This window comes from Schistocerca gregaria, chromosome 11, assembly GCF_023897955.1.
Source record: "Schistocerca gregaria isolate iqSchGreg1 chromosome 11, iqSchGreg1.2, whole genome shotgun sequence".
Lineage (NCBI taxonomy): Eukaryota > Metazoa > Arthropoda > Insecta > Orthoptera > Acrididae > Schistocerca > Schistocerca gregaria.
Window position 1 is genome coordinate 116,695,426 of NC_064930.1, and position 27,752 is coordinate 116,723,177.

Consider the following 27,752-nt stretch of genomic DNA (forward strand, 5'->3'; position numbering starts at 1 on the left):
GTAACCAAAGGACCGAAAAGCGATACAATAAAGGATCTGTTTGAAAAATTTCAACGGACTGGGAACGTGACGGATGAGCGTGCTGGAAAGGTAGGGCGACTGCGTAGGGCAACCACAGAGGGCAACGCGCAGCTAGTGCAGCAGGTGATCCGACAGCGGCCTCAGGTTTCCGTTCGCCGTGTTGCAGCTGCGATCCAAATGACGCCAACGTCCACGTATCGTCTCATGCGCCAGAGTTTACACCTCTAACCATACAAAATTCAAACGCAGCCACCCCTCAGCGTCGCTACCATTGCTGCACGAGAGACATTCGCTAACGATATAGTGCACAGGATTGATGACGGCGATATGCATATGGGCAGCATTTGGTTTACTGACGAAGCTTCTTTTTACCTGGACGGCTTCGTCAATAAACAGAACTGGCGCATATGGGGAACCGAAAAGCCCCATGTTGCAGTCCCATCGTCCCTGCATCCTCAAAAAGTACTGGTCTGTGCCGCCATTTCTTCCAAAGGAATCATTGGCCCATTTTTCAGTTCTGAAACGATTACTGCATCACGCTATCTGGACATTCTTCGTGAATTTGTGGCGGTACAAACTGCCTTAGACGACACTGCGGACACCTCGTGGTTTCTGCAAGATGGTGCTCGGCCACATCGCACGGCCGACGTCTTTAATTTCCTGAATGAATATTTCGATGATCGTGTGATTGCTTTGGGCTATCCGAAACATACAGGAGGCGGCGTGGATTGGTCTCCCTATTCGCCAGACATGAACCCCTGTGACTTCTTTCTGTGGGGACACTTGAAAGACCAGGTGTACCGCCAGAATCCAGAAACAATTGAACAGCTGAAGCAGTACATCTCATCTGCATGTGAAGCCATTCCGCCAGACACGTTGTCAAAGGTATGGGGTAATTTCATTCAGAGACTACGCCATATTACTGCTACGCATGGTGGATATGTGGAAAATATCGTACTATTGAGTTTCCCAGACGGCAGCGCCAACTGTTGTTGACAATTGTAACTACTGTAATTTCGAAAGTTTGTCTGCCTGAAAATGTACTGTTGTCCCAAGCATATTGCAACAAACGGTGTATTTCTATCGCTGCTCGTTTAGTTTGTATTGCCGTTTCAAATATACCGGTCATTTTTGAAACACCCTGTATGAAAAACTTTAACAGGAATATAATACGCGGAAAAAATAACACAGCAATCTCATTACACTAGAACTACTGCTACTGGATCTCTCAAATTAAGTACTAAACCAGTGTGGCTGAAAAGCAATGCGAGCTTTCATAAGTAAACGTGTGAAGTGAAGAGCCACATTTTTTTAGTGTAAAAACGTCCAGAAGTTCGTATCTACCGCCAAACTCACTGCCGTTGCCCATGCTTGCAATGTGAGTAAAACACCTATCAACACGTAAGCCAGTCACACACGATGAGCCGGAAACTGTGGCCGAGCGGTTCTAGGCGCTACAGTCTGGAATCGCGCGACTGCTACGGTCGCAGGTTCGATTCCTGCATTGGGCATCGATGTGTGTCATGTCCTTAGGTCAGTTAGGTGTAAGTAGTTCTAAGTTCTAGGGGAGTGATGATCTCAGATGTTAAGTCCCATAGTGCTCAGAACCTTTTGAACCAGTCGCCCACATCTCTACTGAAGTAGTTATAAGTTACGAAACATGTTACGCAACGAATTTAATAACTTTTAAGGGGTTTATGTTTAGTACTGTAAAAAAGAAGGGAAAGCTGATGTGGAAAGAGTATATAGAGGGTCTATACAAGGGCGATGTACTTGAGGACAGTATTATGGAAATGGAAGAGGATGTAGATGAAGATGAAATACGATACTGCGTGAAGAGTTTGACAGAGCACTGAAAGACCTGAGTCGAAACAAGGCCCCCGGAGTACACAACATTCCATTGGAACTACTGACGGCCTTGGGAGAGCCAGTCCTGACAAAACTCTACCATCTGGTGAGCAAGATATATGAGACAGGTGAAATACCCTCAGACTTCAAGAAGAATATAATAATTCCAATCTCAAACAAAGCAGGTGTTGACAGATGTGAAAATTAGCGAACTATGAGTTTAATAAGTCACAGTTGTAAAATACTAACGCGAATTCTTTACAGACGAATGGAAAAACTAGTAGAAGCCGACCTCGGGGAAGATCAGTTTTGATTCCGTAGCAATATTGGAAAACGTGAGGCAATACTGACCCTACAACTTATCTTAGAAGATAGATTAAGGAGAGGCAAGCCTAAATTTCTAGCATTTGTAGACTTAGAGAAAACATTGGCAATGTTGACTCATACACTCTCTTTCAAATTCTGAAGGTGACAGGGGTAAAATATAGGGAGAAAGGCTATTTACAATTTGTATAGAAACCAAATGGTTGTTGTAAGGGTCGAGTGCATTAAAGGGAAGCAGTAGTTGGGAAGGGAGTAAGACAGGGTTGTAGCCTCTCCCCGACGTTATTCAATCTGTATATTGAACAAGCAGTGAAGGAAACAAAAGAAAAATTCGGAGTAGGAATTAAAATCCATGGAGAAGAAATAAAAACTTTGAGGTTCGCCGATGACATTTAATTCTGTCAGAGACAGCGAAGGACTTGAAAGAGCAGTTGAACGGAATGGATAGTGTCTTGAAAGGAGGATGTAAGATGAACATCAACAAAAGCAAAACGAGGATAATGGAATGTAGTCGAATTAAGTCGGGTGATGCTGAGTGAATTAGATTAGGAAATGAGACACTCAAAGTAGTAAAGGAGTTTTGCTATTTGGGGAGCAAAATAACTGATGATGGTCGAAGTAGAGAGGATATGAAGTGTAGACTGGCAAAGGCAAGGAAAGCGTTTCTGAAGAAGAGAAGTTTGTTAACATCGAGTATAGATTTAAGTGACAGGAAGTCGTTTCTGAAAGTATTTGTTTGGAGTGTAGACATGTATGGAAGTGAAACATAGACGATAAATAATTTGGACAAGAAGAGAATAGAAGCTTTCGAAATGTGGTGCTACAGAAGAATGTTGAAGATTGGATGGGTAGATCAGGTAACTAATGAGGAGGTATTGAACAGAATTGGGGAGAAGAGGAGTTTGTGGCACAACTTGACTAGGGATCGGTTGGTAGGGCATGTTCTGAGGCATCAAGGGATCACTAATTTAGCAATGGAGGACAACGTGGAGGGTAAAAATCGTAGAGGGAGACCAAGAGATGATAGGCTGCAGTAGGTACTGGGAGATGAAGAAGCTTGCACAGGATAGAGTACGTGGAGAGCTGCATCGAACCAGTCTCAGGACTGAAGACCACAACAACGACAACAATTCTTATTCAGCAGGAGCGACGAATGCTAAGTTTTCTGACGTTACGAATTTTCTATCGCTATAGAGTGGTTTGCAACAAGCTTATTGGGTTATGTTGTGGAATTACTAAATGATTCAGTTGGTCAGTATATTCTTTCATAACTTGGGCTAACTATCAGTCAAGATTAAATGCACAGTTTAGCTGTATTAAGGTCGCAACATTTCGGTTAGATGTGTGTTTTGGGATGCTAGATACAAGGTTTAGCTAACTTCCCCTGAGCACTATGGTTCAAGCATTCCGATATGCTTAGGCAACAGCAGGCCCCAACTTTCAGATCCAGAAACTGTGGCCGAGCGCTTCTAGGCACTTCAGTCTGTAACCGTGTTGCTGCTACGGTCACAGGTTCGAATCCTGACTCGGGCATGGATGTGTGTGATTTCCTCAGGTTAGTTAGGTTTAAGTAGTTGTAATTGTAGGGGACTTATGACCTTAGAGCCATCTGAACGAACCTACTTTCAATTCTATCCAGTAAGTATGAATAAATGAGAGAAATGGTCCTAGTATTGACCATTGTGGGGTATCAATGTTGTCCAGTGCTGGTAAAGCATTTTCCAGCAGAGCGGATAACATCTTACAGTGCGTCCTGTGCAGTGCCGGTGAAAAAATAAAGAGAAGTGGATCTAACATCGACCCCTGCGGCATTTACCAGTACTGTACAGCGCAGCTAGAGCAATTTTGAGCTGTTTATACAGGTACTGACGAGAATCGTAGCGTCTGACATGTGGTGCCACAGAAGCATGATGAAAATTAGGTGGACTGGTAAAACAGAAAATGGGGGAACTTTCTGTAGTGTCAATGAGTAGAAAAACGTATGTAAAACAGAAAGAAGAAGTAGGGACCAGACTGTGGATCATGTGTTAAGACATTACGGAATATCCTGTAATATGCTAGAGAGAGCTGTAGATGGAGCGAAGTGTAGGGGAAGGTAGAGATTGGAATACACCTAGCAAAAAATTGAAGATGTGTGCAAGTTCTACTCTGACAAAGAGAGTATACTGAGAGTATCTTCATATGGGATTTGAAGTTTAGTGCCCAGACATCAAACGCCTACAGCAGCTGTACACAATACTCAGGAAAAAAGTAAACACTAAAAAAATATCCATTGAAGATTAGAAGGTTTCTGACCATCATTAAGTTCAGTTTCAACAAACTGGCTCTAGTTGAATGTGTTAGAACATGAACCGCAGTTCATCATTAGTATACTACACTCATGTTCCACGATAGTCAGCATTGCGACTACTTCTCTTTTATCCATCAATCTGTAATGGTTAAGCACTCATAGTCAACACGTCATGAACTCGGGTTTTATCTAGACATTGCATGAAATTAATATAATCGCATGTCTTCATAACACTTTGTGTTGTAGTTGGACACAGAGAATTTGGCTGAATGTAGTACCCAGGTGACTAAAAACGGCAAAGACAAAAAAAATCACACGAATCAAAATAGGAAATCACACATAAATAGCAGCGAGAAACCAAAGACATACCACCATGAATCAATGCAAAATTTTCGAGCGGTTTGAAAGGAAACAAAATCCGACATATAACAGTAGCTAAAATGGACAGAAGAATGTAGAATGAAAACAATAAAATATGTCTATATTACATAAAGTGTAGTATTAAAAATTAGTAATCATGACGTTCCTGGTTTGATTCTTGGTAGAAGCTTACTTTTCTTTATTTAAATTCTACACTTGTTACGAAATGAAAATGTTAATTCTCAAACATTTATAGTAAACTAACATTTTAATTTTTATTTTATTTCTTTCAGAGCCGGAAACTATGTCCGAGCGGTTCTAGGCACTTCAGTCTGTAACCGTGTTCCTGCTACAGTCGCAGGTTCGAATCCTGACTCGGGCATGGATGTGTATGATGTCCTCAGGTTGCTCGCATTCGCATAGTAATTACAACAAAAATAATTTTAATAATATAAATTAGGTCTACATAAAGATTAATGTGTTAAAGATCTGGTTCCTTTTCTCTGCAATTCTGACCATGACACTTTCTCGTGCTGACTGTTAAACAGCCTTCTTCAATTTATTTCACAAATTGCAACACCATCTAAATTTTTCACGCTAATTATAGTCGCTGAAGCACGGTCTTTCCTGAATTTACTTCTGACCAAAAAGCGATTCTGGTAGGTCTTCGTTAATTCACTCCTGTGAGCTCTTGTGGTGGTATTTCCATAGAAGCTTTCATCGCCTAAGACATATTTATTTACTTCTAATTGAAAAGTCAAATACCAGTTTTCATAGATTTATCTTTAAAAATGTTTCTGAATAACAAAGAATATTCATAAAAATTTTCATCCCCTATTTCCTCCCTTTAGCAGTTTAACTTCCAAAAACAATGAAATATGTATTTTTTTATTTCTAACTGAGAAGTCAACTACCAGTTTTCGTAGATGAGACAGTAAAAATGTTTTGACAGTTCTTTAAGAATGATTTATCAAAACAAAGTTCACTCAGCACTTCAACCCCTGAGCGGCCGATTTTCTAAAAATTTTGGAACACGCATTTCTTTATTTCTGACCAACGAACTAAATAACAATTGTCATAGTTCTGGCTTCAAAATTTCCTTAATAGCGACATATGTTTAAAAACCCACACATCCCCAATTTTAGTCCTTTAGGAGTGGAATTTCGAAATATCCATTCTTAAACAATCTCTACAGTGTAAGATCAAAGATCAACATCCTCTCCAGGATTTTGTTGTTAGCAGTTTGGGCCGGGTGATGATGTGCCAGTAAGTCAGGACATTTCCTTTTATATATAGAGATCAATTAAGTACATAATTTAAGTAACAAATGCATGAAAATGCGATTATTCACATTAAATTAAAATATGATACAAAAATACAAAACATCAAATATAAAATGAACACACTATATTTTATTTCTAGAGACTAAATAATTTATTAATATATGTAATTTTTCATTTAACATTTGGCAGCCTATATCAAATTTAAAAGTATTTTCATAAATAAAATATAGTTACACTACATCGTTTTTACGAAGAAATTATGATTTAGTATTTTTAAATAGTATTTCCATTTCATAATAAACATAGAACTTAAACACAGAATCGAACCAGCAACTTCTCAGTTACTAGGCAGTTGAGGTACCATCCATTTTGTTGAAATACTTGAAATGCAAGGACGAAAATCTTTTAATCTTCAAAGACCCATATTTCCAATGTTTCTTTAAGAATTACGTAGTAGTGCTTTACGAAACTGATGTCCAGCCTCTAGCCATCAGTCTCATATGTATGAAGAAGAAGATCAAACAGGGCCATTCCATTAAAATCCCCTTGAGAGATGAAGTTGGCATAGCAGAAAAAGTCTTGACAGGCCACATCAAACCAACAGTGGACTTATGATAGGTAGGCAGGAAGACAATAAGACAGACATGTTGTGCAACACCAGTGTTTGTGGACAGTACTGATAGAGCTCTCCTTAGCTGTTTGACCTAGATGTCACAGCATATATTAACCAGTACAGGTGAATGAATGAAAGAGAAATAGGCCTAAGACTGACACTTGTGAAACACTAGTTATGTATACACTTGAAATAGATATCACAGCATACCTTATCAAACACACAGATGACTGAAATTTTGGAAGACTGACCCCTATGGAACAGCAGTCTTGTAAATAGTGTTGATAGAGAACACCACGCTTAGGCAATACAGATGAATGAATGCAAGAAGAAAGGATCCAAGAGTAGACCCTCAGGTGTTGTAGAGCTGTGGTAAAAGAGTTTGTAGTAGGTATCACAGTACACCTTATCCATTATATTTACAAAGCAATGGAAGAGTGATGGAGCTGACTTTCACCCCTGTGGAAGACGAGTGCTGTACAATGCTGCTAGAGCAGTTCTCGGCTGTTTAGAGCAGATATTTCAGGCTACCTTGTTCAACACCGACGTATGAATGAAAGAGAATTGGACCTAACACATCCCTTTGGGATCCCTATGATTCAAACTGCTACTAAAGCAGTTCTGAACTGTTTAGAGTACATACAAAAGCCTACACTGTGCAGTGCAGATGGATGAATGGATAAAAACGAGACCCTACATTGACCACAGTATCGACACTAGTGTATTACAGTGCTGCTAGAGTGATTCTGAATTGTTGTGGGTAGATATCGCCATCTACCTTGTGCAATACTGGTGCATGAATGAAAGAGAGCTGGAGTGAACATAGACTCCCGTGGAACACCAGTAATGTACAGAGCTGCTAGAGCACTTCTAAGCTATTTAGAATAGCTATCATGGGCTGCCTAGAGAAACAGACCCAACATCGATCCTTGTGGGTCACCAGTGCTGTTCAGTGCTTCTAAAGCAATTCTGAGTTGTTTAATGTATATATGGCAGGCTACCTTGTTCAGTACTGATGGATAAATGAAACAGAACTGGACAGAAGAGTGCCCTCTGTGAGTCACAAATATGGTATAGTGTTACTAACGAAATTCTGAGGTGTTTAGATATGACAGGCTTTCTCTTCCAGCACTGATGGAAAAGCGAAATAGAACTTGACCCATTGTTGAGGACTGCAGAGGTGTTTTATAATAGTGGCAGAGCTGTTCTGAGCTATCTAGATATCAGAGCCTACCTGATCCATTGCTGACGGATGGACAAAAGGGAATTGCCCCCAAAATTGATCTCCGTAGCATACCAGTGTTATATAATGCTGCTAGAGCATTTCTGAGCTGGTTGGTTGGTTTGGGAAAGGGAACCAAACACTAAGGTCGTCGGTCCTACTGGATTAGGGAAAGGTGGTGAAGAAAGTTGGCTGTGCTCTTTCAAAGGAACCATCCAGGCAATTGCCAGACGAAATTTAGGGAAATCACAGAACATCTAAATCAGGATGTCTGGTTGTGGGTGTGGACCATCATCCTCCCAAATGTGAGTCCAGTGTGCTAACCACAGAGGCTTCTTCCTTGGTCATTTCTGAGCTGATAAGAATAGATACCACAGCCTAACTTATCTAATACTAGTAGATGAAATGAAAGAGAGTTGGATCCAACATTGACCCCTGTGAAACATGAATGTTTTATAGTAGTGCTACAGCAGTTCTGAGCTGTCTGGAGAAGATACCACAATCTACCTTGTCCACTGCCGATGGATGAATGAAATGAACCCAAAATCTACAGTTTCATCTACGTGGTTACTCTGCAATTCACACTTAAGTGCTTGGCAGAGGGTTCATCGAACTGCCTTCGTTTCAGTGAGTGCCACCCCAACTCATGTATCATATCAGTGACACTCTCACCCTTATTGCGTGATATCATGAAACGAGGTCCTCCGTCCATCCTACCTGGTTAGAATCCCATACTGTGCAGCAATATTCTAGCAGAGGCCAGACAAGTGTAATGTAGGCTGTCTAGTGGGTTTGTCGCATCTTCTAAATGTTCTGCCAACAAAGTGCAGTCTTTGTTTCGCATTCCCCACAGTATTATCTATGTGGTCTTTCCAGTTTAAGTTGTTCATAATTGTAATTCTTAGGTATTTAGTCGAATTGACAGCCCTTAGATTCGTGCAATTTATCGTATACCTAAAATTTATCGGCTTTCTTTTAGTATCCAAGTAGATGACGTCGCACTTTTCTTTGTTTACTGCTAATTGCCACTTTTCACACCATACAGAAAGTCTCTCTGTCGAACAGTCCCATCTCTTATTAACTTATGCCATATGAATCTATGTATTGCAGTCGATACTGTATCTTTGAATTTGAACCATATCTGGTCAACACTTACATAATTAGCTTGGAAGGAATGGAAACTCTCTCTCTTACGAAGGTATCAAGCGAATTTTTATCTGTTGTTTTAAATAGATATATTTTGCGGTTATTTTTAGTGGTTTTGGTTGATATGCTTTTGACCCTCATTACAATGATCTTCCGTTGACTAATCCCTGTATCTGTCATGTTGCTCTTTATTAGATCAGGATTATTTGTGGCTAAGAGGTCAAGTGTGTTTTCGCAACCATTTACAATTCGTTTGGGGTCATGAACTACTTGTTCAAAGTAGTTCTCAAAGAAAGCATTTAGTACGATTTCGGAAGTAGTTTTCTGTCTACTACCGACTTATGAAGATGTATTTTCGCCAACAAATCGAGGGTAGATTGAAGTCTCCACCAACAGTGACCACTATTGCACAGTGCTGCTAGAAAAGTTCTGACTTGTTGATAGTACATGTCAAGCCTAACTTGTTCAATGATGAGAAAGGGATGTAAGAGAACGAGACCAAACAGCTACCTTTATGGAAAGGTAGTGTTATAGAGAGTGTCTAGAGCAGTTCTGACCTACTGAGGGTAAATATCCAGTCTAACTTTTTCAGTAATTACAAAAGATTACGAGAAAATAGTATCCAACACTGACCCCTATGGAACATGAATGTATTATAGTAGTGCTGTTGCAGTTCTGAGCTGTATGGAGAATATACCACAGTCTACCTCGTCCACTGCCGATGGATGAATGAAATGAACCCAACAGTGACCACTTTTGCAGTACTGCTAGAGCAGTTCTGACCTTTTGAGAGTACATGTCAAGCCTAACTTCTTCTATGACGACAAAGGAATGTAAGAGACTTAGACCCAACAGCGACTCGTATGGGATGGTAGTGTTACAGAGAGCGGCTAGAGCAGTTCTGACCTGTTGATAGTACATGTCAAGCCTAACTTGTTCAATGATGACAAAGGAATGTAAGAGAACTAGGGCCAACAGCGACTCTTATGGAATGGTAGTGTTAGAGGGAGTGGGTAGAACAGTTCTGACCTACTGAGGGTAAATATCCAGTCTAACTTTTTCACAGTTCTGACCTGTTGACAGTACATGTCAAGCCTAACATGTTCAATGATGAGAAAGGAATGTAAGAGAATGAGGGCCAACAGTGACTCTTATGGAATGGTAGTGTTTTAGAGAGCGAGTAGAGCAGTTCTGACCTACTGAGGGTAAATATCCAGTCAAACTTCTTCAGTGATGACAGAAGAACACAAGAAAATGGGACCCAACACTGACCCCTGTGGTACACCACACTCACCGAGCCCCACGTTGGAGACGCGCAGCCCGCTCTTGCCCAGGTTGCGGTAGCGCAGCCCCGGCGTCACCGTCGTCTGGCGCGCCACCGCGTGCTCGCCCAGCTGCCCGCCAGACTGGCCGCCGCGCACCGCCGCCAGCGCCCCCGCCGCCCCCGCGGCGGCCGCCGCCGCCACGCCCGCGCCGCCGCCCCCGCCGCCTCCGCCACCGCCGCCGCCGCCCCCGCCGCCGCCGCCCCCCGTCAGCAGCGCCTCCTTGGTGTTGGCCGCGGGCGCCGACGGGTCGGATGCGCCCGACCCGAGCACCGCCCCCGTGCCGAACTCCTCCATGCAGTCCAGGCTGGCGATCGGCGCCCGGCAGCTGAAACCACACGTACACGTCGCACCTCCAGTGTCTCCGATACACTTGCCGCCGGCGGTAAATGCTACCGCTAACCCCTTTTACAGGGCCTACATCTACAACGAGGATAATGGAATGTTGTCAAATTAGGTCGGCTGAGACTGAGGGATTTAGATTAGGAAATGAGACACTTATAGTAGTAAAGGAGTTTTGCTATTTGGGGAGCAAAATAACTCATGAGGGTCGAAGTAGAGAGGATATAAAATGTAGACTGGCAATGGCAAGAAAGCAACGTTATAAGATGAACATCAACAAAAGCAAAACGAGGTTAATGGAATGTTGTCAAATTAAGTCGGGTGAGACTAAGGGAAATAGATTAGGAAATGAGACACTTATAGTAGTAAAGGAGTTTTGCTATTTGGGGAGCAAAATAACTGATGAGGGTCGAAGTAGAGAGGATATAAAATGTAGACTGGCAATGGCAAGAAAGCAACGTTATAAGATGAACATCAACAAAGGCAAAACGAGGTTAATGGAATGTTGTTAAATTAAGTCGGGTGAGACTGAGGGAAATAGATTAGGAAATGAGACACTTATAGTAGTAAAGGAGTTTTGCTATTTGGGGAGCAAAATAACTGATGAGGGTCGAAGTAGAGAGGATATAAAATGTAGACTGGCAATGGCAAGAAAGCACGTTATAAGATGAACATCAACAAAAGCAAAACGAGGTTAATGGAATGTTGTCAAATTAAGTCGGGTGAGACTGAGGGAAACAGATTAGGAAATGAGATAGTAGTAAAGGAGTTTTGCTATTTGGGGAGCAAAATAACTGATGACGGTCGAAGTACAGAGGATATAAAATGTAGACTGGCAATGGCACGGAAAGCATTTCTGAACAACTGAAATTTGTTAAGATCGAGTACAGATTTAAGTGTCAGGAAGTTGTTTCTGAAAGTATTTGTATGGAGTGTAGCCATGTATGAAAGTGAAACGTGGACGATAAATAGTTTAGACAAGAAGAGAATAGAAGCTTTCGACATGTGGAAGAATGCTGAATATTAGATGAGTAGATCACATAACTAATGAGGAGGTATTGAATAGAATTGGAGAGAAGAGGAGTTTGTGGCACAACTTGACTAGAAGAAGGGATCAGTAGGTAGGCCATGTTCTGAGGCATCGAAGGATCACCAATTTAGTATTGAAGAGCCAGCGTGGAGGGTAAAAATCGTAGAGGGAAACCAAGACATGAATACACTAAGCAGATTCTGAAGGATGTAGGCTGCAGTAGGTACTGGAAGATGAAAAAGTTTGCACAGGATAGAGTAACATGGAGAGCTGCATCAAACCAGTCTCAGGACTGATGACCACAACAACAACAACAACATCTACATCTACATCTACATGGATACTCTGCAAATCACATTTAAGTGCCTGGATGAGGGTTCATCAAAATACCTTCCCAATTCTTCAAAAATGTTCACATGTGTGTGAAATCTTATGGGACTTAACTACTAAAGTCATCAGTCCCTAAGCTTACAGACTGCGAAACCTAAATTATCCTAAGGACCAACACACACACCCATGCCCGAGGGAGGACTCGAACCTCCGCCCGGACCAGCCGCACAGTCCATGACTGCAGCGCCTTAGACCGCTCGGGTAATCCCGCGCGGCGATAGGGCATTTGTTAAGGAATCAGTTAATGAGTTCCATGGTACTAGAGGGAGATGCAGAGGGAAAAAAACAAAGGGGAAGACAGAGATAGGAATACATCCAGCAAATAACTGAGGATATAGTTTGCAAGTGATACTGTGAGATGAAGACAGGAATTACTCATCCAGTGCTCTATGGTGAGGGCGCTTAAGGACGTCGAACTTCAAGCATAATTTCGACTATTTCTGAATCTCTTCCTCGTTTACGTCATTAACGTCTAACATTTAGCACATTAACTCCCAAGGGAACTGTCCAGTCCGGTATGTCGAAATATGCCCTAAAATTTTTATATTGGAAGAATACAGCGACAGAAAGAAATGTTGGAGCTTGCCCCAAGTCCAATAGTTCGCCAGATAGCATGAGAAGTGTACACGCCTGCCGTAGCCGTGGCGGAAAGCAACACGGCGGGCACATATTCCCGATCGACGGCACACTGGTGAAGAGATAACGCGCCATAACGCGATCGTAATTTATAAAGTGAATTTCATTTTCCGTCGATACTCTCTCTGACACAGTTGTCACAGTAACTGTTCACTCGAATTTGCAACTCACTTAACATCAACAATAATTAGCAGTTGCCTTTGTGGTATCGCGAAGTTTTAACAATGGAGACAAAACTGAAATAAGTTTGTATCCGATTTCTTCGTACATGATTCCCTATAGGATCTCTCTTTCTGCAGGTTCAAGAGCTTCACAGTAATGTCGAATCCATCTTGCAGATTTGAGTCTCAGATATCGATATAACAATCTAAGGCCGAAACATGGGAGCGGGACTCTAAGCATTGTCGTGAGACGAGGTCTGGCTGCGAGAGTGGGCTTCCGTCACGCCGGTGATGGCAGAGGAACTGAATTGGAATCACCTACTTCTTCTGAAGACCTACAGGCCATGACTGCAGCGCCTTAGACCGTTCCCAATTCTCTGTTATTCGAATCTCGTACACCACGCGGAAAGAACGAACACCTATATCTTTCCGTCCGATCTCAGATTTCCCTTACTGTACCGTAGTGATCGTTCCTCTCTATGTAGCCGGCCGCGGTGGCCGAGCGGTTCTAGGCGCTTCAGTCAGGAACGGCGCGACTGCTACGGTCGCAGGTTTGAATCCTGCCTCGGCCATGGGTGTTTGTGATGTCCTTAGGTTAGTTAGGTTTAAGTAGTTCTAAGTTCTAGGGGACTGATGACCAAAGCAGTTAAGTCCCGTAGTGCTCAGAGCCATTTGAACCTAAATTATTGGTTAGGATGACGGAATGAGGATTGAGGAGACGGTTCCCCACTTTTATGTCAAAGTCTTTTAAAGAGGAGCACTTTCGCCTTTTTTAAGCGTCGAGAGGAGAATTTTTCCGTTAATGTAAACAAATGCATGCAAATGCCCATATCACAGAGAGAAAGCTCGAAAGTATTTGATAACAAGAGGCGTGGTGAACACCTGGAGACGTCTGTTACTTACAAGGCAAACTCCCCATCGCATCCACCTCAGATTTAATGCTAAGATAGTCCAACGGATAGCCTGTCAAAACTGAACACAGATCCAAGTATGAAAACAGGAAGAAGGTGTACTGAACTGTGGAAAAAAGAAGCAAAAACAAGCAGTGAGCGATCCAAGATCGCCGGCCGCGGTGGTCTCGCGGTTCTAGGCGCGCAGTCCGGAACCGTGCGACTGCTAAGGTCGCAGGTTCGAATCCTGCCTCGGGCATGGATGCGTGTGACGTCCTTAGGTTAGTTAGGTTTAAGTAGTTCTAAGTTCTAGGGGACCGATGACCACAGCAGTTGAGTCCCATAGTGCTCAGAGCCATTTGAACCATCGATCCAAGATCAATAATTGCAAGATTGAGCGATTTTAGACGACCGTGGACTTGTGGTGATGTGGTGACGGTGGTGGGTTGCGAAGGAGGAGTCCCGGGTTCACATCTCCCTCACTCCCAATTTTTTGTTCACAAAAGTGTCAACCGTCCGTCCGGCTGTTGAAGTGTCTGACGCTGTATTCAAATTTGTGTCTTTATCGTGCCGTACATCTACATCTTCATGGATATTCCGCAAATCTCATTTAAGTGCCTGGCTGAGGATTCATCGAACCACCTTCCCAATTCTCTGTTATTCCAATCTAGTGTAGCGCGCTGAAAGAATGAACACCTATATATTTCCGTCTGATCTCAGATTTCCCTAATTGTACCATAGTGATCGTTTCTCTCTACGTAGCCGGCCTTGCTGACCGAGCGGTTCTAGGTGCTTCAGTCCAGAACCGCGCGACTCCTATGGTCGCAGGTTCGAATCCTGCCTCGGGCATCGTGTGTGATGTCCTTAGGTTAGTTACTTTTAAGTAGTTTTAAGTTCTAGGGGACTCATGACCTCAGATGTTAAGTCCCATAGAGCTCAGAGCCATTTTAACCATTTGAACTCTCTATATAGGTCGGCGTCAATATTTACACATTCGGAGGAGAAACTTCGTGATTGCAATTTCGTGAGAAGTTTCCGTCGCAACGAAAAACCCTTTCTTTTAATGATGTCCATCACAAATCCTGCATCATTTCAGTGACACTCTCTCCCATATTTCGCAATAATACAAAACGTGCTGCCCTTCTTTGAACTTTCTGGATGTACTCCGTCAGTCCTATCTGGTGAGCATCCCACATCGCGTAGCATTACTGTAAAATAAGACGGACAAGCGTATTGGCTCAAATGGTTCAAATTGCTCTGAACACTATGGGACTTAACATCTGAGGTCATCAGTCCCCTAGAACTCAGAACTACTTAAACCTAACTAACCACACACATCCATGCCCGAGCCAGGATTCGAACCTGCGACCATAGGAGTCGCGCGGTTCTGGACTGAAGCACCTAGAACCGCTCGATCAGCAAGGCCGGCTACGTAGAGAGAAACGATCACTATGGTACAATAAGGGAAATCTGAGATCGGACGGTTCTAATGAAACCCCATGTAATTCTTAGCGTGTGTGTCAATTTTTACCCCTCTATCTACATTACTCCGTGGTTTGTTAAGTTTTCAAATTTATAGTGACTTTTGCATTTTCCTCTGTTGTCCATTTCTCATAGCAAGATTAATGTGAAGCTATATACAATACATCCCAAAATCGACACAACTGCTACAATTAGTTCTTGCTAACGCTAATTTCGTATGTCGTGTAAAACTTTTAAAAGTATATGACACTTCCCACATCTGAACATGTGACCTCTTTATATACGCAGCCAGATGTGCTACCCATTGGGTCACCCATCGCCTGGTTGGAATTCTATCTCTGCTGAGTGTCTTCTAAACAGGAAGTCACCGCTACGTTTTGCCAAAAATAATTTTATTTTGCTCTGGGTCATAGCTCATGACTGATTGTCGACAATCTCGTTACAATATACGGATCCACATGCAAAAGTTCTACAATTCTTTAGTTTTGGGCGAGTTTAATGACGTTGCAGGGAGCAGGGAAAAGAATGTCCGTCGCTGCACATATCGCCGCTCTAAATGGCTGGAGCATCAACGCAACAACTTTCGCAAGATTGCCACTACCAGCGTTTACAAAATTCACTTCTACTGTCACTTAAAAGTTCCAATTGCATTTTCCATCACTAAATAGCTAAACTGTTTGCAGAAATAGCACGTAAAAGCCTCGTAACTTCGGCGACAACTCCTGCTACACACGTATAACTTCGCCTTACTCTTAGTCTGTGACGTCACCAGAGCTCCAGCCAGTAACAGAGCGCTTTTGATCACGTGACCAAATCTTGGTTTTTTTTTTTAAATGATTTTTAAACTTCAATTACATAAAATTAACAAATATTTTGGGAGGCTATTGATTGTTAATGTTATTTGAATGTTATCATAAATCAGAACAACAAACGTAGGAACCATATTTCCTACACAGGAAAGCAGCCTGTTCCTAGTGTACATGGTTATAGAGCGTACTTTGTACCGTAGACAAAGTTTTGACAAGGCAACCACATTCGGAAATTTACCGTTTTGATGTAAAGTACAGTCCTGCGCAAAACTTAAGGATAACAGTAACTTCCGCAAAATGTGTCACTGCCGACTAACATAGCTCGATGTTTACAGGAGCATAACAATTGCACAACTGAAAGAAATACTCCAGGAAACGAACACAAATGACATTTTTAATAACGACAGAAACTACACTGAAGTTATCACGATACACGGAGGTCTCCTGGTCGCTACAAAAGGCGGGACATATTTAGTAAACCTTTAAATACCAAGAGGAGTCCTAGGTAACCGGGGAATCCTCTAGGTAACCTACTTAGAAACTCATTTTTGGTCATACTGCTGCAACTACAAGAACTAATTTATTCATGTTTTTTATATGTACACTGCTTCCGTTTAAGATAAGTATTACATAGTTGGATCTATGATGCATTCCATATATAATAAAAACACGTTTCGGGTCATAGCAGGGCGCCACTCGGTACACCTCATTACATACTTTCATAGATTTTTTTTTCTGAATGTGAATGCTATTCATTTTCAAAAATAGCCTGCAAGCAAATCTCAGACATGACATTATACAGCTTCTGGATGAATGGGATCTCAGTGACCCGAGAGGTGTACGGAGTGAATCTGTTGACAACAAGATTTGTCAGAATTGACAGATAAACTGGGCTTCAGAAGGAAGTGACATCGTCAGTGAAAACTCTGATAGAGATCCCGCCGAAAGACATGAGTTCATTGTGAAGTCAGGACAAAAATTTAAAGCTCAATCCTCCCAGTAACTCGCTGTCTATATTCGCATATTTTACTGTTTGCGTCGCTTCTTCTGTGTAATCTTTCATTGATTGTATCAAAACCGTTTGTATTATGATACACTGTGAAATTTCCAGCATTAGCAAGCCCCGCGATAAAGAAGTAATGTTATCGTTCATTGTTGGCTTAAAGTAAATTGCGCCTTTATATTATCTACGAGCAATTTGAAACAAACCAGGGTTTGTGATTCAGTTACTATAGCGATTTTCTAACTCACATTTTGTGTTACATCTGGTTGTCCTGAAGAGGAGTAGCCTTATGTAGTACCTCCATTTATCGTAAATTAATTCGCTTTTCGAGTTTGCTAACAACTGCAGTTAACATCAAATAGTTTCAGGAAACCAGTACTTTTACGACAAGTTTTTGTGTTGCCTCAATAGAAATGTCGTTTTGTGTATCTGCTCCAATTCTTATAGGGAATTACCCACTTTCTAGATCTACAGATTAAAAGATATTCAGCCGGTTTAATTTAAAGCCCCTTGTTCACTGCCTTGTAACACGTTGCACCAGCCAAAATGCAGCCCCACTGTGAATGCTGTTCTCAAAGATGGGATGAGTTGGCTGAAGATCGCAAGCAGCTGGAATACAGACTTCGAGAAAGCTTTTGAAAATATGGACTAGAATATTCTCTTTCAAATTGTGAACGCGGCAGGGGTAAAATACAGGGGGCGAATGGCTATTTACAATTTGTACAGAAACCAGATGGCAGTTATAAGAGGCGAGGGGTTTGAAAGTAGTGGTTGGGAAGGGAGTGAGACAGGGTTGTAGCCTATCTCCGATGTTATCCAATCTGTATACTGAGCAAGCAGTAAAGGAAACAAAAGAAAAATTTGGAGTAGGAATTAAAATCCATGATGAAGAAGTAAAAACTTTGAGGTTCGCCGATGACATTGCAATTCTGTCAGAGACAGCAAAGGACGTGGAAGAGCAGCTGAACGGAATGGACAGTGTCTTGAAAGGAGGATATAAGATGAACATGAACAAAAGCAAAACGAGGATAATGGAATGTAGTCGAATTAAAGTAGGGTGTTGCTGAGGGAATTACATTAGGAAATGAGATATTTAAAGTAGTAAAGGAGTTTTGCTATTTGGGGAGCAAAATAATTGATGATGGTCGAAGTAGAGAAGATAATAAAGGTAGACTGGCAATGGCAAGGAAGGCGTTTCTGAAGAAGAGAAATTTGTTAACATCGAGTATAGATTTAAGTGTCAGGAAGTCGTTTCTGAAAGTATTTGTACGGAGTGTAGCCACGTACGGAAGTGTATGTGGACGATAAATAGTTTGGACAAGAAGAGAATAGAAGCTTTCAAAATGTGGTGCTACAGAAAAATGGTGAAGATTAGATCACATACCTAATGAGGAGGTACTGAATAGAATTGGGGAGAAGGGAAATCTGTGGCACAACTTGACTAGAAGAGGGGATCGCTTGATAGGACACATTATGAGGCATCAAGGGATCACCAATTTAGTATTGGAGGGCAGTGTGGAGGGTAAAAATTGTAGAGGGAGACCAAGAGATGAATACACTAAGCAGATTCAAAAGGATGTAGGTTGCAGTAGGTACTGGGAGATGAAGATGCTTGCACAGGATAGAGTAGCATGGAGAGCTGCATCAAACCAGTCTCTGGACTGAAGACCACAACAACAACAACAACAACAACAACAACAACAACAACAACAACTGTCAAACGGTGTGCTGGATCAGCTCCCGACAGTCATGTATCTGTGATACCTGTACCAGAGGTAACTCAGTTCTACTCTCTGCTGTGGAACCTGTCTCCTCTGAAGAAAGTACTTGATCCACCATTACCCATTTACTTGACTGCAAGTAAAGTGTAAATGGTAGGTCTAGGTGTCCTGTATAGGTTGAACAGGGGCTGGGAAGGTCTCAGGGTGTTGTACCGATCCCCCTAAACAACAAGTCCGAGGTGCTGTCCTTCACTGTAGCTGAAACTGAGCCAGTGGGACTCACTTCACCTGTTCTGGGGAAACCTGTTTTGTTCGGAGTTACAAGAAGGCAAGCGCAAAAAGGGTAAGAATCTATTAACTGTCGGCAGTTCAAACGCACATTGAAAGATTATATCCCACAGGGAAATGGCAGCAAGGGACAGAAAAAGAAACCGGGTTCACTCAGTGTGTATGTTCGGGGGTCTCATTCAACATGTTGAGGAAGCTGCTCCAGCAGGCATTGAGGGAACAGGTTGCAACCAACTGCAGACTGTGGCTCACGTTGGAACAAATGATGCCTCTCGTTTGGGCTTGTAGGTCATTCTGGTGACAGGCAGAGAAAGCTGAGAAGACCAGACTTACGTGTGGAGTTTCAACGAAGTTCAAAATTTGCTGCATTCGCCCTGAAATGATCGTGGACCTTTGGTTGCGAGTCGAGTGGAAGGATTGAACCAGAGACGTCGGAAGTTCTGTGACAAGCTAGGCTGCGACTTCCTTGACTTGTAGTAATAGAGTTGAGATCTGTAGGGTCCCCCTAAATAGGTCACTCGTGCACTACACGTCAGAGGCTGCTACTCAAGTAGTTGACTGTGTGTGTCGGATACTCATAATGGTATTGGAGACTGGGCGACTCTTCATCCAATCCAGATAACGATAGCTGTAGGAAACCCCAAAGTATCAGTGTAGGATCGAAAGGAATGCCACCCACAAATGAGAGTATTTAAGTCCTAATTGTAAATTGCCGAAGCTTTCGCAAACAAATTGCCAGAGTTTGAAGCACTCACGATAAGCAGTGAAGCTCACACAACACTAGGAACAGAAAGGTGGTTGCAACCTGAAATTGATAGCATTGGGGTTTTTGGGGGCAAGGAAAGGAAAGGCAAATGGGAAATGGAGGTGGTGTATTTGTTGCAGTAGATAAAAAACAAAAATCCAGCGAGACAGAAATTGAAGTTGAATGTGAGATTGTTTGGACAATACTCAGTATCATGGGCGGGCCACACCCATGAGACTCATCCGCTGATGTAGCCCAAAACTTCATAGAAAACCTCAGTTCACTTGTGCGTAAGTTCCCCACTCATACTGTGATCATTGGTGGAGACGTAAATCATTCAACAATGAATTGGGAAAATTACAGTTTTGTTAGTGGTGGGCGTGAAAAGGGATTCTGTGAAACTTTACTAAATGCCTTCTCTGGAAACTACCTAGAGGAGGTAGTTAGGAGCCATAGTCATGACGGAAATATATTGGGTCGAATGGCAACAAATAGACCTGACGTCTTTCAGGATGTCCACATCCAGACTGATATCAGTGACTATGGGAATAATGTATGGGAATAATGATTATCAAGCCACAAACGACAACTAAAACCAGCATATATATATATATATATATATGTGTGTGTGTGTGTGTGTGTGTGTGTGTGTGTGTGTGTGTGTGTGTTGTTGTTGTTGTTGTTGTCTTCAGTCCTGAGACTGGTTTGATGCAGCTCTCCAAGCTACTCTATCCTGTGCAAGCTTCTTCATCTCCCAGTACCTACTGCAACCTACATCCTTCTGAATCTGCTTAGTGTATTCATCTCTGGCTCTGCCTCTACGATTTTTACCCTCCACACTGCCCTCCAATGCTAAATTTGTGATCCCTTGATGCCTCAGAACATGTCCTACCAACCGACCCTTCTTCTGGTCAAGTTGTGCCACATACTCCTCTTCTCCTCAATTCTATTCAATACCTCCTCATTAGTTATGTGATCTACCCATCTAATCTTCAGCACTCTTCTGTAGCACCACATTTCGAAAGCTTCTTAACTCTTCTCGTGCAAACTAGTTATCGTCCATGTTTCACTTCCATACATGGCTACACTCCATACAAATACTTTCAGAAACGACTTCCTGACACTTAAATCTATACTCAATGTTAACAAATTTCTCTTCTTCAGAAACGCTTTCGTTGCTATTGCCAGTCTACATTTTATATCTTCTCTACTTCGAACATCATCAGTTATTTTGCTCCACAAATAGCAAAACTCCTTTACTACTTTAAGTGTCTCATTTCCTAATCTAATTCCCTCAGCATCTCCTGACTTAATTCGACTACATTCCATTATCCTCGTTTTGCTTTTGTTGATGATCATCTTATATCCTCCTTTCAAGATGCTATCCATTCCGTTCAATTGCTCTTCCAAGTCCTTTGCTGTCTCTGACAGAATTACAATGTCATCGGCGAACTCAAGGTTTTTAATTCTTCTCCATGGATTTTAATACCTTCTCCGAATTTATCTTTTGTTTCCTTCACTGCTTGCTCAATATGGAGAGTGAATAACATCGGGAAGAGGATATATATATATATATATATATATATATATATATATATATATATATATATATATATATATATATATATACTCAGTAAACTAGATAAAATATCTTGGAGAATGGATAGACATTGGACTGACCGAAAAAGGAGCAATGGGAGCACGAATAAACAAAATGAACTTAGCATATAAACTACCAACACCTAAACTAAGAAGAATATTTCGATAAATGCAAAAGTGAAACATTACCGAACAGTGATCCGCCCTGAAGCTCTGTATGCAGCAGAAACTCTCACCTTATCAAGAACTGGAGTGACCAAGAGGCTAGAACTGATAGAACGAAAGATTCTCACGAGATTATTAGGACTTCGAAGAACAGAAGATGGTCAATTTAGAAACGGAGCGAACCAGGAACTGTACACAAAGATAGAAAAAAATTTCGACTTCTTCAGGAAAAGAAGGAGCATGTTCTTCGGACACATCCTCAGAATGGACCAGGGGAGGTTAACACGGCGAATCACACAATTTCTGATGAACAAGAAGACCAAAGTACGATGGATGCAAGAGATACAAAGAGATCTGGAAGAAATGAGAATACGGGAACCGGAGATATACAACAGAGTGATTTTTTTTAAAAAAATTCAGGCTTTCAGAGCTTTCGAGGACAGAACGAGACTCAGAACAAATTCATCTTGGACAGAAGAACGAAGAAGTATCAGAATGAAAGAATCTTGGGAAAGAAGAAATACCAGAAGAAACGAAGCTGAAGTGAATTAACGTGGTCCTAAGATAGCCAAAACGAAAGTAGAAGAAGAAACTAGATAAATCAGTAACGTCTTATCTCAATGAGGAAACTTAAACTTTCAGCACACGTCAGAAGCATGTAGATTAACTCTAGCTCCAGTTCAAATGAATAGTTGACCACGCGCTGGGTAGATATGTATCCAGTAGAACAGTTCTTAATGGGAGGGAACCTCCACGATATACAGTCACTGTAAACAAACAGAAATTACTGCATAATAGGTGTAAAACAAAGCGTAGGGCTATCCACAGACAGATGCTGAATAATACACGTTTAGCTGTCAAAAGAGCAATGTGTGATACCTTCAACGACTACCACAGCAGAATATTGTCAAACGACATTTCACAAAATGCAAAGAATTTCTGGTCGTATGTAAAGGTTATTGCTGGCACCAAAGTTAGTGCCCAGTCCCTAGCGAATGAGACAAGAATTGAAACTGAGGGTAGCAAAGCAAAGGCTGAAACGCTTAACTCCGTTCTCAAATGTACCTCTACACAGGAAAACCCAGGACAACTGCCCCAATTTCATAGTCGTACCATTGAAAAGATGAATGAAGTAAGTATTAGTGTCAGTGGTGTTGGAAAACAGCTCAGATCTTTGAAACTGAACAAGGCCCCAGGCCAAGATGGAATACCTGTCAGATTCTATACTAAGTTTGCGGCTGAGTTAGCCCCTCTTCTCATCATAATCCATCGTAAATCCCTCGAACAAAAAAACCGTGCCCAGTTCTTGGAAAAACGTACAGGCCACACCCATCTATAAGCATGGTAGTAGAAGTCATCCACAAACCTACCGTCCAATACCCTTGGCATCGATTTGTTGTGGAATCTTAGAAGACATTGTGAGCTTGAACATAATGAGGAATCTTGAACAGAATGACCTCCTCAAAGCCAACCAGTATGGATTTCGAAAACAGTGATCATACAAAACCCAACTCGCACTTATCTCGCATTACTAGTGAAAGCTTTGGATCAAGACAACCAGGTAGATGCAGTGTTTTTTGATTTCTGAAAAGCATCTGAATCAGTACTGCACCTAGGCTTATTGTCAAAAGATCCATCATATGGGGTATCAAGTGAAATTTGCGAATGGGTTGAGGACTTTTTGGTGGGGAGGACGCAGCCTGTTATCTTGGATGGAGAGTCATGGTCAGATGTAGAAGTAACTTCGGGTGTGCCCCAGGGAAGTGTGCTAGGGCCCTTTGTGTTCATGCTGTATGTTAATGACCTTGCAGACAATATTAATAGTAAAATGAGGCGTTTTGCAGGTGATGCAGTTATCAATAATGAAATACTATATGAGAGAAGCTGCATAAATTTCAGTCATACCTTGTGAGGTTTCAACATTGTGCACAGATTGGCAACTTTATCTAAATGTCCTAAATGCTTTCTCCGAAAATTATTTCGAGCAGTTAGTCCACGAACCCACGCGAATTGTAAATGGTTGCGAAAACACACTTGACCTCTTAGCCACAAACAATCCAGAGCTGATAGAGAGCATCATGACTGATACAGGGATTAGTGATCACAAGGTCATTGTAGCTAGGCTCAATACCATTTCTTCTAAATCCATCAGAAACAAACGCAAAATAATTTTATTTAAAAAAGCGGATAAGTTGCCACTAGAAGCCTTCCTAAAAGACAATTTCCATTCCTTCCGAACTGACTATGCGAATGTAGACGAGATGTGGCTCAAAGATATAGTAGCAACAGCAATTGAGATATTCATACCTCATAAATTGGTAAGAGATGGAACGGATCCCCCGTGGTACACAAAAAAGGTCCGAACGCTGTTGCAGAGGCAACGGAAAAAGCATGCGATGTTCAGAAGAACGCGAAATCCCGAAGATGGGCTAAAATTTACAGACGCGCGAAATTTGGCACGTACTTCGATGCGAGATGCCTTTAATAGGTTCCACAACGAAACATTGTCTCGAAATTTGGTAGAAAATCCGAAGAAATTCTGGTCTTATGTAAAGTACACAAGCGGCAAGACACAGTCAATACCTTCGCTGCGCAGTGCCGATGGTACTGTTACCGACGACTGTGCCGCTAAAGCGGAGTTATTGAACGCAGTTTTCCGAAATTCCTTCACCAGGAAGACGAATGGAATATTCCAGAATTAGACACACGAACAGCTGCTAGCATGAGTTTCTTAGAAGTAGATACCTTAGGGGTTGCAAAGCAACTCAAATCGTTTGATATGGGCAAGTCTTCAGGTCCAGATTGTATAGTGATTAGGTTCCTTTCAGATTACGCTGATACTATAGCTCCCTACTTAGCACTCATATACAACCGCTCGCCCACCGATAGATCTGTACCTACAGATTGGAAAATTGCGCAGGTCGCACGAGTGTTCAAGAAGGGTAGTAGGAGTAATCCATTTAACTAGAGACCTATATCATTGACGTCGGTTTGCAAGTAGGGTTTTGGAGCATATACTGTATTCAAACATTATGAATCACCTCGAAGGCAACGATCTATTGATACGTAATCAGCATGGCTTCAGAAAACATCGCTCTTGTGCAACGCAGCTAGCTCTTTATTCGCACGAAGTAATGGCCGCTATCGACAGGGGATCTCAAGTTGATTCCGTATTTCTAGATTTCCGGAAAGCTTTTGACACCGTTCCTCACAAGCGACTTCTAATCAAGCTGCGGAGCTAAGGGGTATCGTCTCAGTTGTGCGACTGGATTCGTGATTTCCTGTCAGGAAGGTCGCAGTTCGTAGTAATAGACGGCAAATCATCGAGTAAAACTGAAGTGATATCAGGTGTTCCCCAGGGAAGCGTCCTGGGACCGCTACTGTTCCTGATCTATATAAATGACCTGGGTGACAATCTGAGCACTTCTCTTAGGTTGTTCGCAGATGATGCTGTAATTTACCGTCTAGTAAGGTCGTCTGAAGACCAGTATCAGTTGCAAAGCTATTTAGAAAACATTGCTGTACGGTGTTGCAAGTGGCAGTTGACGCTAAATAACGAAAAGTGTGAGGTGATCCACACGACTTCCAAAAGAAATCCATTGGAATTCGATTACTCGATAAATAGTACAATTCTCGAGGCTGTCAATTCAACTAAGTACCTGGGTGTTAAAACTACGAACAACTTCAGTTGGAAAGATCACATAGATAATATTGTGGGGAAGGCGAGCCAAAGGTTGCGTTTCATTGGTAGGACACTTGGAAGATGCAAGAAGTCCAGTAAAGAGACAGCTTACACTACACTCGTTCGTCCTCTGTTAGAATATTGCTGCGCGGTGTGGGATCCTTACCAGGTGGGATTGACAGAGGACATCGAAAGGGTGCAAAAAAAAAGGCAGCTCGTTTTGTATTATCACGTAATAGGGGAGAGGGTGTGGCAGATATGATGCGTGAGTTGGGATGGAAGTCATTAACGAAAAAGACATTTTTCGTCGCGGCGAGATCTATTTGCGAAATTTCAGTTACCAACTTTCTCTTGCGAATGCGAAAATATTTTGTTGAGCCCAACGGACATAGGTAGGAATGATCATCAAAATAAAATAAGAGAAATCAGAGATCGAATAGGGAGGTTTAGGTGTTAGATTTTCCCGCGCGCTGTTCCGGAGTGGAATGGTAGGGAGATAGTATGATTGTGGTTCGATGAACCCTCTACCAAGCACTTAAATGTAAATTGCAGAGTAATCACGTAGATGTAGATGTCGGGGGCCATAATGGTGTAGGCTGTATTTACATGGAATGGACTGGGTCCTCTGGTACAAGTGACTCGACCTCTGACTGTAAATGGTTATTTCAGCTACTTGGAGGCCATTTGCAGTCATTCATGATACTAAATAACGATTGAATTTTTGTGGATCAAAAATGCACCATCGCACCGCGCCACAATCGTTCGCTATTGGTTTGAAGAACATTCTGGACAACTCGAGGGAATGGTTCGGACACTTGAATATTGTCGAACGTTTATGGGACGTAATCTAGAGGTGAGTTCGTGTACAAAATGCTGGACTGGGAACACGTTCGCTATTATGGACGGCTTTAGAGGCAGCGCGGCTGATTATTTTTGCAGGTGATTTCCAACCACTCATTGAGTCCGTACCATGTCGCCGGGAAAAAGGAGGTCCGATACGTTATTGAGAGGCTTACCATAATTTTCGTCACCTCAGTAAATATGGTCTGTGCCTGCCGAGTTGTGAGTAAGAGGAAACCTCACAACCTATCAAGCGAGTCCAACTTTACCGGTGTGTATAAATCGTGAAGTTATACGCTCCTTTTTTTTTTAAAAAAAAAAGAAGAAGAAGAAATAGTCGAGACCGGCTGCGTGAGAATTTAGTAGCGTGCTTTGCGGGCACGAATTGATCGCGCGACCCTTGACGTTTGCAGGCCAAACAAAGGCCCACTCACACACGCACGCACGCACACACACTCATACACACGTAGTAACTCTCCACAGTTAGTGGACGTGCCTTTCGATCCGTCCTGTATCTGCCCGCTGACGTCACGCACTCCTGTAACGCGATAACACTGTGAAGACTTTGGTTCTCGAATGGCGTCCGACCCAACACAATCGAACGCTTAGACTACAGGGAGACATACAGACTGCGCACCCACGCCTCTATCTACGCCGTGCTGAAGTTCCAAACTATCAACAGTTACGTGACGGAAGACACGAACTCGAGAACCGATAATTAAGCGCTCTGCGAAGCGAACCAAATAATCACTGTTTTTCTCATTTATAGCTGAAACCAAGCTCTGATTTCAACAGTTGAGTGAGTTAAATTGGTATTACACATGTTACAATACAGTTAAACTACACTCCTGGAAATTGAAATAAGAACACCGTGAATTCATTGTCCCAGGAAGGGGAAACTTTATTGACACATTCCTGGGGTCAGATACATCACATCATCACACTGACAGAACCACAGGCACGTAGACACAGGCAACAGAGCATGCACAATTTCGGCACTAGTACAGTGTATATCCACCTTTCGCAGCAATGCAGGCTGCTATTCTCCCATGGAGACGATCGTAGAGATGCTGGATGTAGTCCTGTGGAACGGCTTGCCATGCCATTTCCACCTGGCGCCTCAGTTGGACCAGCGTTCGTGCTGGACGTGCAGACCGCGTGAGACGACGCTTCATCCAGTCCCAAACATGCTCAGTAGGGGACAGATCCGGAGATCTTGCTGGCCAGGGTAATGGACTTACACCTTCTAGAGCACGTTGGGTGGCACGGGATACATGCGGACGTGCATTGTCCTGTTGGAACAACAAGTTCCCTTGCCGGTCTAGGAATGGTAGAACGATGGGTTCGATGACGGTTTGGATGTACCGTGCACTATTCAGTGTCCTTTCGACGATCACAGAGGTGTACGGCCAGTGTAGGAGATCGCTCCCCACACCATGATGCCGGGTGTTGGCCCTGTGTGCCTCGGTCGTATGCAGTCCTGATTGTGGCGCTCACCTGCACGGCGCCAAACACTCATACGACCATCATTGGCACCAAG

General features: G+C 42.4%; 1 protein-coding gene across 1 annotated transcript in view; it reads right to left on the bottom strand.

Annotated features, from left to right (window-relative positions):
* LOC126295177 (voltage-gated potassium channel subunit beta-2-like) overlaps positions 1–27,752 on the bottom strand; it is a 1,066,574-nt gene that overhangs the window by 70,486 nt on the left and 968,336 nt on the right. The window contains exons 5-6 of the mRNA XM_049987482.1: positions 10,664–10,757; positions 10,402–10,474 (exon numbers count right to left, since the gene is read on the bottom strand). Of these exons, the coding sequence (XP_049843439.1) occupies positions 10,402–10,474; positions 10,664–10,757 (167 nt within the window). The remainder of the gene's footprint in view (positions 1–10,401; positions 10,475–10,663; positions 10,758–27,752) is intronic.